Source organism: Malaclemys terrapin, chromosome 16 (genome assembly GCF_027887155.1).
Source record: "Malaclemys terrapin pileata isolate rMalTer1 chromosome 16, rMalTer1.hap1, whole genome shotgun sequence".
In the NCBI taxonomy this organism is placed as follows: domain Eukaryota; kingdom Metazoa; phylum Chordata; order Testudines; family Emydidae; genus Malaclemys; species Malaclemys terrapin.
The window spans coordinates 1693483-1708030 of record NC_071520.1 but is presented as its reverse complement, the minus strand read 5'-3'; the positions used below and the strand labels follow the sequence as shown (position 1 = coordinate 1708030).

The following is a 14548-nucleotide window of genomic DNA, read 5'->3' as shown; positions in this document are numbered from 1 at the left end:
CACCAGTCCAATAATCTGACTACCATCAATAGCATGATCACATACAATGGGGATACCCCTCCAGCAACCTACACCTCTTAGAGCTTAAAACCTCTTATCTTACCAAATGTAATAAGCCATATTTTTAAATCTACATCATCATTAATATCCACAATCAATGCAGTTGTGGCCAAAGTGACTAACTTAGTGTGTGGCTGCCCACATCCTTGTTAAAGGGACAGCCTGCAGAGACCACTGATCCCAGTACACAGTGCTGCCTCCACCCAGATCAAGATGGCATGCTAAAAGCTGAAGTCTTTATAGGACACTCTGCAATATTACTGAGGAAGCGGCTGTAATCTGGTCCATTGTATGGAAATTAGATACAACCCAGCCTCCTGGCAAATTGCCAAGGTAATCCTCAATTCGGGAAACTCTGGGCATCCCCTGTAGTGACCTGTTTTATTCACCAAAAGACTACTCTACCATCAGAATAAACTGAGCAGCCTATTCTTTTAATGATAAATGTAAAGGGAAAGGACAAAACAGCACACTCGGCATTTATACTCCACTAAACCAAGCTGTCAGAGACTAGAAACGTACCTGTAACAGAAGTCATGTTTTTGAAAGGTCTGACAGGCCAGGGGAAAGACATCAAGAAAGGCCCAAAGGGTGGTGCACGTGTCACACAAGTACAACACGATATCCTTCAATGCCTAGTAGAGAAAGAACTATTCATTATCCAAAGAGAGGAAAAAGTCACATCGAGTTGTCCTGGCAGCCTAGTATTCGGAGACTAGTGCTAACGCACTGAGTTCACGGAAAAGCTGCCCTTTTGAGGGTGGGAAGAGAGTTCTTCTTTGTGTCACTCATGGCACAAATAAGACAGTCCACAAATATTTAGGGCAACATCTATACTAGACCTTTTCTCCCTCAGAAGGCATAATGAAAGCATCTGACTATTTATGCTCATTAAAGTTTCCAAGGCACTTTTGTTAAATTAGGGGGGCCCTGTCCAAAGCCCATTTTGCATAATGGCAATTTACCTCATTAAGTCCCTCTAGAAGTCCAGCTGGATACAGTATTCTTCCCCCTTCTATCCTAAATGGGGTTGCACAGCATTAGTGTTTGCACTTAAAGAGCTGACATGGTCCACTTTCAGTGGCAGCAGAAGTGATTCCTCTATATCAGAGGTTCCCAAACTTCTTTGCTGTGCTCCCCCTTCTACCTGGGAGTCACATAACAGGCCCCCCACCTCACCCCCAATGTCCATCCATGCAGAGCAGGAAGTGACTGAGGGGAGCAGACAGCTCACACTCAGGTGGCAGCAGGAAATGGCTGGCTTCATCCCCAGAGGACACTATGGCTCTTCGCTCTCCCTTCCTCATGTCCAGAGCCCCTCACTCCTGCAGCCATCAGAGGGTTTAAAAACACATGGAGCTGTAGCCAGTCAGGTATCTGGGCCATGTGGGCAGGGTAACAATGGGGACAGCATGCAGGGAGTCCCCAGCAGTAAGAGAGGGGAGGCAGTGACTGCAGGGGCAGGATAGCTCAGTAGTTTGAGCATTGGCCTGCTAAACTCAGGGTTGTGAGTTCAATCCTTGAAGGGGCCACTTAGGGATCTAGGGTAAAATTGGTACTTGGTCCTGCTAGTGAAGGCAGGGGGCTAGATTCAATGACCTTTCAAGGTCCCTTCCAGTTCTAGGAGATAGGATAGGTTAGCGTGGTGTGAGTCTGGGGTAGACCTGCACTCCTCCACCACCAGGACTGAATGTGTGCTCTCCCTGCTGTTCCCCTCTCCCGGACACTTAGCCAACTGCAACCCCACACCCACCTCATACCCCTTATAACCTCATCATGCCCCTACTGGGGAGTGCACCTCCCAGTTTGAAAACTAATCCTATATATGGTTTGTACAGTTAAAGTGCCTGGAGATGCATCCGAAGAAGTGGGCTGTAGTCCACGAAAGCTTATGCTCTAATAAATTTGTTAGTCTCTAAGGTGCCACAAGTACTCCTGTTCTTTTTGTGGATACAGACTAACACGGCTGCTACTCTGAAACCTATTATTAGACTATAAACTCTTTTAATATGTGCTTATACAGCACCTAGCACAATGGGGCCCTTCCCAGCACCACACATAATAATTTTGAAGGAAAGGGCTATATAAATGGAAGATCAACATCATAAAGCTATTTTGCAGTTATTCAGTTATTGCTTTATTTCATAATATGCCCTTTCACACTGCTTAGCAGGGGTTGGAAAGGAAAGCAGATAAAGGTCATACCAGCATTTATGGGGGGGGAAAGGCAACCCAAAATGAATAGAAGAACAAAGAATACAGAACTCTGAGTCACATGATAAGCACTGAAACAATGACTAGGAACCATATGCTGAATGAGACCTAAGAATCTGGGATCTCAATGCGGGGTTAACAGTCTGTGGTTAGTTTAGCAAAAAAAATGATGTACACAGAGGGAAAGGTTACAGCAATAACTCCACCTGGAGAGGCATGGCACTAGGAGTCACTTTGACTCTTTCTTCCAGTTTCTGGGGCTTGGCTGAGGCCCCATCACATTGCAAGCCACACTCCTGCAGAACGTTGTTGAACACCTGGATCACAAAGAGCAAACCATTATTACATCAAACAGGCAAATGCACCCAGGTGTGTTCTATCTTGTCAGTAGTCCTTTTATGACTGGCAGCTGAACTGAACAAAAAACATTGCTATTTACACACAATGAAGATATGCCTAACCTGAAAGCAGGGACAAATTTACCTGCATCTTTCTCTCACAGTCTACAACAGGGGTCGGCAACCTTTGGCATGCGGCCCATCAGGGAAATCCGCTGGCGGGCTGGGACAGTTTGTTTACTTGCAGGTTCCGCAAGCTCGGCTGATCACAGCTCCCACTGGCCACAGTTTGCTGTTCCAGGCCAATGGGGGCTGCAGGAAGTGGCGTGGGCTGAGGAATGTGCTGTCCACTACTTCTCACAGCCCCCATTGGCCTGGAATGGCAAACCACGGTCATTGAGAACTGCGATCGGCCGAGCCTGCGGGCGCTGCAGGTAAACAAACTGTCCCAGCCTGCCAGCGGATTTCCCTGATGGGCCGCGTGCCAAAAGTTGCCGATCCCTGGCCCAGAACTTAAGAAACAACTCTATTACAGTTGCATCTTTGGAGAGCTGCATCTTTGGAGGCCCCCACCAGAGCAGGTTATAAGATTAACAGAGGGGCTATAGGCATTTTTTGAAGTTGAATACTTGGGTTTATACTGCTTTTCCTTATAATCACCAAGTGTTTTTCTTTGGACTGGTATATGCTCTTTCTGTGACAATGTTAACTAACAAAACCTCTAACACACAGTATGCAAAGCAGAGCTCTGTAAACCCAAAGTAATTGCTTCAAGACATACACCACATACAATGGGCAAAATCTTCACTGCCCTTCAAATAACTGTTTTGAATGGATAATCTGGCATCATAGAGCACTTCTACACATGGCACCATCTCTCACATGAGTGCTCCTGGACCGCTGAGTTTAGCACACCCAAAGCATGATGGAGATGGAGACACCGGAATTCAAAGAGAACAGAAAGCCATCCCAGCTGTCTTGGCAAAATGACTTTTTAAAAATTATTTGTTTGAGGACTAAAACACAAATTTTCCCATTGAATGAAGCCAAGGCATCTTGATTCATATTCAAATTAAATATGAGCATAGCCCAGTCAGCTTGGGGAAATTCTTACTGCTCAGAGCAACGAAAGCTCAGAACATTGGACCTGGCTAATATCTGTAGAGGAGCAATTTATGTATCTTGGTTCCAAAGATATTTTCATTCTTTCCTATGAGCTTACTGGGTGTTATCACTAGTGTAAATGTGTCAGTTTCTTGATTTGGGGAGGGGAAAATGGGCACTTCCTATATGAACTATCTAGCAAAGGAAGTCCCAAGGATTCACAGCAAGGAGAGTGTCATAAACAGGTAGGATGTAAGGGGGTTAGCTGTAAGTAACCATTGTAGATAAAAGCTATCTAACATAAGCTGGTAGAACTAAGGGGATCAAATACAAAGAAACACAAACATTCTGCCAGCCTGCAACTATGCCTCCTGGGACTATGTCAGAACCTCCCCTGGGGGCTCAGAAAACCACCCCAAGCCAGATAAAGAGGCAGTACCTGGAGGATTGTGGGCACTGTTTCATTCAAGTCACTGAAGTAACTTGATTGCTGAGTGAAGATGTTTTCTGAAAGGAGAAGAGGAAAAAATCCATTCCAGATTAATTCAAATGTCCAGCCCAACAAGTAGCCTCACACCAAGCAACGTCCTTATGTACTATCCACAGCATCTTCTCTAAAAATAAGACTTGTAACCACCCAGGGTGGAACTATTGACCTATACCCACCACAAGTACAGTGCTTGTTCCTATACAGCTGACCATCTCCGAACAGTTCAGTGCAGCTGGAGAACATAAAAACGGCCATACTGGGTGAGACCAAAGGACCATCCAGCCCAGTATCCTGTCTTCCGACAGTGGCCAATGCCAGGTGCCCCACAGGGAATAAACAGAACAGGTAAGCATCAAGTGATCCATCCCCTGTCACCCATTCCCAGCTTCTGGCAAACAGAGGCTCGGGACACCATCCCTGCCCATCCTGACTAATAGCCATTGATGGACGTATCCTCCATTAATTTATCTAATTCTTTTTTGAACCCTGTTATAGTCTTGACCTTCACAACATCCTCTGGCAGAGTTCCACAGACTGACTGTGCATTGTGAGAAAAAAATACTTCCTTTTGTTTGTTTTAAACCTGCTGCCTATTAATTTCATTTGGTGACCCCAAGTTCTTGTGTTATGAGAAGGAGTAAATAACACTTCCTTATTTAATTTCTCCACACCAGTCATGATTTTATAGATCTCTATCATATTCCCCCTTAGCTGTCTCTTTTCCAAGTTGAAAAGTCCCAATCTTATTAATCTCTCCTCATATGGAAGCCATTCCATACTCCTAATCATTTTTGTTGCCCTTTTCTGAACCTTTTCCAATTCCAATATATCTTTTTTGAGATGGGGCGACCACATCTGCACGCAGTATTCAAGATGTGGGCATACCATGGATTTATATAGAGGAAATATGATATTTTCTGTCTTATTTTCTATCCCTTTCTTAATGATTCCCAATATTCTGTTCGCTTTTTTGACTGCAGCTGCACATTGAGTGGATGTTTTCAGAGAACTATCCACAGTGACTCCAAGATCTCTTTCTTCCGAGGTAACAGCTAATTTAGACCCCATCATTTTAGAAGTGTAGTTGGGATTATGCTTTCCAATGTGCATTACTTTGCATTTATCAACATTGAATTTCATCTGCCATTTTGTTGCCCAGTCACCCAGTTTTGTGAGATCCTTTTGTAGCTCTTCACATTCTGCGTGGGACTTAACTATCTTGAGTAGTTTTGTATCATCTGCAAATTTTGCCATCTCACTCTTTACTCCTTTTTTCCAGATCATTTATAAATATGTTGAATAGGACAGGTCCCAGTACATATCCCTGGGGGAAACCACTATTTACCTTTCTCCATTCTGAAAACTAACCCTTTATTTCTACCTCTTTTTTCCTATCTTTTAACCAGTTACCAATCCTTGAGAGGACCTTCCCTCTTATCCCATCACAGCTTATTTTGCTTAAGAGCCTTTGGAGGGCTGGTAATGAGAATGTTCATTAGAACACAGTGTCCGAGGCGCTAGATGATTCAAGCACTGCACTGTTGGTTGCGTCAGTAAATAATATCACTAAATGCTCCTAGTTCCTTTATTTGACATCTGTAGTTGAGTTTTAATTGCTGATTCCATGTATGCCAGTAAATGTTCTGTAGAATTTTTTTTAAAGGTAATGAGGCCTTATCTTAATAATATAAGACTAAGTATTGCTCTCATTATCTTTTCAAAATACTCTGCAGAATAGCAGAGTGCTGTAAAATCTTAATTGAATAGTGGAGAGACATTGATTGCCCTTTTTCCGTGAATTACCAGACATGCTGTGCAGATTACCATGGTTCTACCACAAGGACAAACCTCTTGAAGAGTTTACACAGGTGTGTGAGACCCGTGAAACAGATTTCACAGAAAAGAATAAGGACAGGAAAAATCTGATTTTTTGCATTTGCACACCTGAATTGCACATGCAGATACCATGAGTGCATACACAAACAGTCAGGGAGACATGTCATGGGACATCCGTGTGCACAATTACTGCTGTTGCACACGTGATCACAGTAGTTGCATGTACCATTTAGACTAGGTTTTTGAAACTTAGACTTAAAAAAAATACATTTTGACAAGAGGAGAAAGATCAGCATTCAAAAGTTAAAGTGTTTAGGCCTGGAAATTTGGAAAAAAATCTTGTTTGAACAGCCTGTGTCACAAGATTTCTCGTACAGTGCTTCCCATTTTAACTTGGATTGGATTAGAAATCCAACAATAGCCATCTTTCAAAGGAAAGAAAAAAGATAAATTATTCAAACTTCAGAAAAGTCTGGTTTTGAATTTTAGATGAAGGATTCTATATCTTATTGTATCCAAAACTACATGCTCAGGTGGAAGATAAGGATCGCAGATGGTCCCTTGTGAAAATAATAGGGATAAATGCAGTGTCCAGACCAACTCGTCCTCTGACCATAAAACAGGTTCTAATGTCCAAGGCTGAGCTGTTGCTAAATGTATAATTGCTACTGTGTTTGCTGACACAGGTAGTGCAGTGATGATTTCAGTTCTATTTTTCCAGTTAAAGCTCTCTGTAGTCACAGAACAATCACATTGTGTGTTTTGTCTAGCTGCCAACTACAGGAGCAAAAGGCCCACTCTTAGCAGTCAGACTGCTCCCCCTTCCCTCATCCTGCAAAGAATAAGGCTTTTCGGACTGTCTCCTCACTCCAGGATCTTCCATGTTCCTCATTGAAGCACAGAGTCCCTTTACAGCCTCAGAGCTGCATTTTAACTAGCCAGAGGAGTTACTGTTGAGCAATAAAGAGACCCTGTAGCAGATCTAACTTAGGAAGCAAGACGGACTATGAAACAAACTTAGTTTTCCCAAACAGCAAAGTGTAATCCCCTCCCCATATCACCCATAAATAAAGATGGTTCACAAGAAAGTAAAAAAAACCCCATCTTATTCAGAAATCAAAACTTCTTATTTTATAAGGAAGAGTTTGTTCTGAGGTTGCTACACTCAGTAGCAACCCCACCCCCTTCAATGCCTGCCTTTCAGAGAACAACTAGAAAGCCTCAAGCTGCTCCTAGCTTTGACTAACCAATCATCTTCTGAAGTAAGATGCCATTTCCTTTCCCAAAGAGCACACACAGATCCAGAATCTTAGGGATGTCAAACAGGAAGTTATTGTAAAGAATTTCTCCAAAAACAGAGGGTGTGATGAAGTGTTCCTATTAAAAACAAGAGAAAACACATTTAAAAAAAAAAAAAAGACAAAATAAACTTCTAACAACTTGAAAGAGAATCCATATTCTACTCTGCATAGGGTTACCATATTTCAGGTTCCCATAAAGAGGACACTGTGGGAGAGGGAGTTGTGGGGGAGTGGAAGGGGGTATTTAGAGGATGCTGGAGGGGGGTGTACTGGGAGGGGATATCTGGGGGAGGCTGCAGGGGTGTGTGTGTACTAGAAGAGAGGGCTGCTGCAGGGGTTGCTGTGGCTGCAAGGAAGTGACCAATCAGCTGCAGGGACCAATCATGACATGGAGACAGCTCTCTCTGAGCTGCAACATCAGCTAGTTAGCTCACAAAAATCCAGACATTGCCTCTTATTTGAAAAATCCACTCAGAGGGTGGAGGATCAAAAAAGAAAAAATGTCCAGATGTATGGTAACCCTAACTCTGCAAGGATTACAGCATTTACAGTAATAATAATACTTATACATTCTCTAACCCAAGTACCTCAACGCACTTAAAGTGCCACCCCTGTGAGGTAGGCAAGCATTTTACAGATTTGGAAGCCAAGGCACTGAGGAATTAAGCTCCTTGCCTAAGATCACTTCATCAGTGGCAGATAGGAACGGAACCCAGGACTCCTGATTTACATCACAGTGCTCTAAACCCCTACACCAACTCCATCTTGCAGATATAACTTGTGTAACTAACATGTTAGGCTGGAAATGTTTTTGAAATTCTAAATGACAAAGGTCTTCAAACTAAAATTCTCATTGCTCCTGAAATGGAGAAGTATCCAATTTAAAGAATAATAGTGGACGCAATGACTAATAAAAGAAAGATTTACTTATGATGGCAAACATTATCCATCCAAAGCGAATGCTAGAGAGTGTGTTGCATGTGTTCTCCCAGTTAATACAGAGGACAAGGAGTTAGGATTGCTGGATTCTATTTTTAGCACTCTCACTAATTTGCTATGTGGCAACAGGCAAACCATTGACTTCAATTTACCCAAATACTTAGCTACCTCATTGGAGCTGTGAGGTTTAATCGATTAACGTCTGTACCGTATTCCGGCTTAGATGAAAGGCTCTGCAGAAGTGTGGAGTACTTTTATTGAAGTGATGCTAACTACAAGATACAGCACTTCTTTCATCTGTTCTCTTCCCACTCCTCCAAAACCCACACTGAGATCTTTTCTCAAAACAGACGGAAATTGACCATCATGACAATGCATATTCTTAAAATGAACCAAGGAGGATTACAGGTCAGTAATTATTAAAACCTGAGGACAGAATGAGTTTCCTTAAGGCTCTTGTGAAACTTTCACCTCTGCTAATGAGCACTGCACTCACACACCCTTCATTCTGATGCAAAGAAAATTGTAATTAGATGCAATTTTACCTCAACCATAGGGAGAGGCAGAAATTTGGAGAAAGTGCAATGACAGACAAGTCTCGGTCTGAGTTACATGACTTGATGCCTGGACCAGGGCAGCAGGTGGCATGAGAGTGGTCACCAACACATGGCTACAGGAGCCTCTGACAGCCTCTCACACCTTTTATGCAGCCCTGCAAAGGCTAACTTACTTTAAATTCTCTTATACTACCCATTATAATGCCACACCTCGCTAACCTATTATTAAGAGTAGCATTTTCCTTTGTGAAAAAGATTAATGCATTCGTTACACACTTGAGATAGTTCTATCCTTTACTGATTGGGGACTATCTTTGTGGAAACTATTGGAATGAGAAAAACAGGGGCTAAAAAAGGAAGGCAGCTAGGAGAGATGAATAGGAAACACAGTTTGTTTCCCAAAATGTCTATCAATTTTTGTAAGCCATACAGTGTGCAGTGAGGATAAGAAGAGGTATTTACTTTGGACTCCTTGTGAGTGGACATTCTGAGGAAGGTTAGGAAGACACTCTGATGAAGGCATTTCTGCATGTCATTCACCTCCAGAGGGAAATCAAATGATGCATCAAACTTGCGAGGGGCATGGCACAGGTACGAATCCAGGCATTTCTGAAGTGTCTCATCAAATATGACCTAATACAACAGAACAAAGGCAAGTGGGGAGAAGGAAAGATGAAGCATACACAGTAGTACACCACATCACATGACACATATGCAGCACATGGTATTTAAATTCATCAGTGAGCCAAAGAGATCAAAGGTGTTCAGAGGAGTCCATGGTCCACTGATTCCAAACTAGCAGTTTTAAAATTCATTAAAAATTATCAAAAATCTTTAAGGAAATATTACAATCTTAATGTCACACGATCCAAAATTAAGATGTTTGGGTACTAGCAACAAAAGGCAATTATGAGCCCTCATCAGACACATTAATTAAACCTACTTATTTTTCTAAGCACTCATATAAGTCACAGGTTTTTATTTATTATCTATTCAGTAACATTACCTGGCACCAAAATTTATCATGAGGCAAAGCCAGAAGCCAGTTCAGATCATCTGCAATGAATTTTGCTCGTTCCAAGAACTCCTCCACTAGAGCAGGGTCTCTGACTTTAGGGGGTGGTTTATATAGCACAAAAGACCGATCAGCCTTCATTTCTGGATGCTACAGAACGCAAAAAGACAATGTGTTAACAAACCAGGGATCAAGAAACAAGAATTCCTCTTAACCATTTATGCAGCCAGGGACATCTCTCTTATTTTTAGGAAACTGGTGTGTGGTTATCAGGAATCCATCCTCTTATGTTCCCTGGCAGTTCTCCCCGCTCTTTACTCTTTAAAACACTGCAGATCAGTGGTTCTGTATCATCCTTATTTTTCCAATAATATTTTCAGAATCCTGCACAGTTCAGTACATGTTGCTCCTTGTATCCCATTCAGATAAATAGCTAACAAGCAACTCCCACACCTCCAAAACAAACAGCAGCAGCTCAGAGTCATTCCTTTGAAATGTTTCTCCCTTTCAATACTGATGCTTGAGCACCTTCCAGAGTCAAGCTGATTGGACTATCCAGTACAGAAATCAAACAGGTTATCGTCCTTTAGCGCAGCTTGCATTACATTGAGATCTGACTTAAGCCTGTGGTTGCAAATCCACATGGGCGAGCACACAGAATGTGGTGACACAGAGGAACCAACACTGATGCTCCACCTCAGAGTTAAACTTCTAAACTGAGTTTCAAATCTCTCTCCACTGCAGGAATATCAACACTACCCATCAAGCAATTCTCGGAATGAAGACTACGTTTATAATAAACTTGGGATACACCATAGAACAAAAGCCCCAAATAGTTTCAATACACTATTGGGGGGAGGGATAGCTCAGTGGTTTGAGCATTAGCCTGCTAAACCCAGGGTTGTGAGCTCAATCCTTGAGGGGGCCATTATAGGGATCTGGGGCAAAAATCTGTCTGGGGATTGGTCCTGCTTTGAGCAGGGGGTTGGACTAGATGACCTCCTGAGATCCCTTCCAACACTGTGATTCTATGAACATGCAGACTTCAAATAAAGCCTCCTCCTAGAGGGAAGCCTTTTGGATTTCACTGAATTTTTGTTCCAGAGCCAGTTTTGCTAAAGTCACTTCTTGAAATGAGAGAACAATTTGTTGAATGTTTTCATTTCAAAGACAACACAGCTCACCAATGCTGGTGAAGTCCTCAGTTTCCCTGTCTTTGGATCAGTTTCTGTCAGCTGGAGTTCATCCAAGGGCAATACTGGCATTGTGCTGAGATCTCTCTGTCTTTGGCAAACACCAACATAAAAGTGGTATGAGGAAATGTTTACAGAAACAATTAACCAACAACAAAACAAGACAGGTTATAGCCTTCTATAAAACGCACCCCTAGAGGCTGGAAGCACATCAATACAAAGGAAACCTTTACACCACCAAACATCAGACTTGAGGAGATAGCCAAGGATTAGGTGCATAGGCCACAGAAAAAGCACAGTTCCCCTTGACTTATAGAGTACAGCCATATTCTCTTTATAGCATTTACCCCAAGCAGTCACAGAGACATCTACAGGAGCACCAAAAAGAATTTTTGTTGGTGTAGTTTCTTTTGTGTAAATGCTTATAATTCTCACATGGTTACTGAAGAGCCCTGTTAAGACCTCTCCTTTGTAGAGCCCTGTAGCAATAGTCTCTGTCCAGATGTCAGAAATTCTAAGGGCAGTCATAAGACATCCTGCTAACGTTATCAAAAGAAGATTCTGTGTTCTTATGAAGCAAGTTTATTAAATGACTATATACATAATATATATCTTTAAGGACATGAGATTAGACTAGAAAAGATGTTCTAGCTTTCACCTTTCTTCTATGCCCATTGCTTATATGATTCTGTACAAGCCCCTGTATTCTCACAGAAACTGTTATTATAAAATTAGTTCTATTACAGGAAAAACCTTTCTAAGGCAATTCAAGAGAAGATGTACCATTAAAAACATCCTTAAAAATCCCAAATATTAAAAAGCTTGGAAACCACAAGCTCAACAAGGCTTTTGTTATTTAATTTCTGCGGTTTTATAAAAGTATGATCATTTATTTCAAATGCTGTTAAAAAGTTGTATTCAAGTTAAAGTTTAAGACCCTAATCCTGAAGTTAGATCAACGCCTCTGGACCCTTATCCTCAGGCAGAACCACATGTATGCCATGTTCACCCACATGGATCCAAATGCAGCATCCAAGCATAAGCTGGAAATTACAGACTCTGTGGGTATATCTACACCACAGCTCTAAGTGAACCTCTAGCCCAGGCAGACAGACTAGTAGGGCTCAAGATAGTACACTAAAAATACCAAAGTGGACGTTCCAGCTCAGGCCGGAGCTCAGGCTCAGAAGCCTTGGGGTCAGACGGGCTTGAGAGCCCGAGGTTCCACCTGTGCCAGAACATCCACATTGCTATTTTTAGCACACTAGCTTGAGCCCAGCTAGGGTAAATCTGTGTACCCATGCTAGGAGACTTGCTCCCAGGTGCAGTGTAGACATACCCTGAAAGGCTGAGGCTTTTGTCCATTTGTCATCTGAAATTTTAGATAACAAAACCTTTAATGTTTAACCTTTTAGATAAATTGATCTTATGACAAAAGGATTTCTTATAAAATCCATTTAACAACAAATATATTTCACCATGCTAATCCCAATATACAACCACTGCGGTACTTGGGTGGGAGGAAAAGAGAACTATTTATAGGATTCTAAAAGCAATTAAAATGGTAAGCTTCCCACCAGTGTTTTAAAAACATAGATATGTAGGAATTTTCACATTTCTATGATAAATCACTGAGGCTGAAAAACCACAAGGATATTGTTTTTATTGTGAAACAAATTACATTATTTTCCAGTCTTCGACACAAAATCAATTCTGCACTTAAATTTCTAAAAACGGTTTTTAAAAATCTACTATACACATACCTTTAAAAACAAAAACAAAAAAACAGCAGCCTGATTTACTTGGTGCTCAGCACCAAGAACTCCAGCTGAAGTCAACAGGAGTTATGGATCAGTACTTATGAAAGTTAGACTGCCGCCCTATAGATTGTTGAGCTAAAAATGAAAAGGAGGGGCCAAATAATCTTGAACTATGGAGCATCCATAAGGATCAGGCAAGACTACTAACATATAATGACAGGTTTCAGAGTAGCAGCTGTGTTAGTCTGTATCCGCAAAAAGAAGAACAGGAGTACTTGTGGCACCTTAGAGACTAAGTCTCTAAGGTGCCACAAGTACTCCTGTTCTTCTTTTTACTAACATATACATTTTCCTATGAGCTTTGGTGTAAGCCTTGAGGACACAACTCCCTTTGTATAACTTTGGGGCTGCATCAGCAGATGGAACTAGTGTAAAAGCCGAGCAACTCTACCAAGGGAAGACTGAATTGCTCTTCAGTGAGTGTCATAGTCCTGTCACACTGAATTGCTGTTTATGACCTATCTCCTGAGGGATCCCAGGGGACATACGCTCAGGTGCAGAAGACAGGAGACACCTGCAGGACAAGATGTCACATTGGCCTTCATATGCTACATCAAATAACACAACAGTGCTGATTAAAATGAGGGACTTTGTGGTACAGCTCCAGTGACTTGTGAAAGTGGCTGCAAACCTGCACTGATGTTACACAGGTCACATATATTACTAAAGAAACAACCCCACCCCACCACCCTCCTCATGCAGGCATCGTCCCCAACTCCTTCAACTGTCCCACTTCCCCCAGCCATCCCCAAGTCCCCACCCACAGGCACTGCCCCCCGACCCACCTCACTGTCCCACTGCCCCCAGCCACTGCCCCACCCACAGGCACCGGCCCCCACCCACAGGCACCGGCCCCCCCAACCCACCCCGCTGCCCCCACCCACCGGCCCCGGCCCCCCCGACCAACCCAGCTGCCCCCGAATTGTCCACTGCCCCCAGTCACCCCCATGTTCCCATCCACAGCCACCACCCTTCCGACCTACTCCTCCGCCCCCCAATTGTCCCACTGCCCCCAGTCAGCCCCACCTCCCTACCCACAGCCCCCCATCCACAGGCACCGCCCCCCGACCTACCCCGCTGCCCCCCAACTGTCCCGCTGCCCCCAGCCACAGGCACCGGCCCCCCAAACCCACCCAGCTGTTCCCGAATTGTCCCACCGCCCCGAGCCACCCAGCCAGTCCCCGCGCAGCCGCGCACTCACCGGCCGCTCCGGTCCCTTGCCGGCGAGTCCGGCTCTGACAGCTCAGCCCCGCCTCCCTCGGCCTGACACTTCCGGGGTCAAAGGGCGCTTCCGCCACAGGCAGGAAACGCGATAGTGGCGGAGTCCTCGCTCCCTTGGGACCGCTGATCCCCTCCGCTAGCCTGGTGCCTGGCTGCCCCGGAACCCGGCCGCCCTTCGCTCTCCCCGCGAGCCCAGCTCCGTTCCCCCGGCTGGAGGGACCCAGCGCCCCCCGCGGAGGCGGCTCCTCCCCCGCCCCGCCCCGCCCCGCCCCGCGGCACGGGGACTGCCGGGGCGGGGCAGCGCGTGGAGGGGGCGGGGCTGAGCCCTGGCTGGGTCAGGCCGCCCCACCCCTGCGTGCCGCGTTTCTGAAGCGGGTCCCCGTGATACTGTCTGTGCCCAGGGCTGCTGCAGACAAAGGCTTACGATGCCCCCGCTGTACGGGAGCCGCCAGGCAACTCA

General features: G+C 44.1%; 1 protein-coding gene across 4 annotated transcripts in view; it reads right to left on the bottom strand.

The window, feature by feature from the left end:
* The window catches only part of ASCC2 (activating signal cointegrator 1 complex subunit 2), a 40102-nt gene extending 25776 nt beyond the window's left edge, over window positions 1–14326 (bottom strand). For 2 of the 4 annotated variants that reach the window (XM_054006255.1, XM_054006257.1), the window contains exons 1-8: window positions 14069–14326; window positions 11039–11138; window positions 9846–10004; window positions 9302–9472; window positions 7290–7419; window positions 4156–4223; window positions 2481–2591; window positions 583–695 (exon numbers count right to left, since the gene is read on the bottom strand). In XM_054006255.1, the coding sequence (XP_053862230.1) occupies window positions 583–695; window positions 2481–2591; window positions 4156–4223; window positions 7290–7419; window positions 9302–9472; window positions 9846–10004; window positions 11039–11119 (833 nt within the window). In that variant the 5' untranslated portion in view covers window positions 11120–11138; window positions 14069–14326. The remainder of the gene's footprint in view (window positions 1–582; window positions 696–2480; window positions 2592–4155; window positions 4224–7289; window positions 7420–9301; window positions 9473–9845; window positions 10005–11038; window positions 11139–14068) is intronic. The other 2 variants (XM_054006258.1, XM_054006256.1) reach the window with 2 other exon arrangements.
* Window positions 14327–14548: the final 222 nt, after the last annotated feature.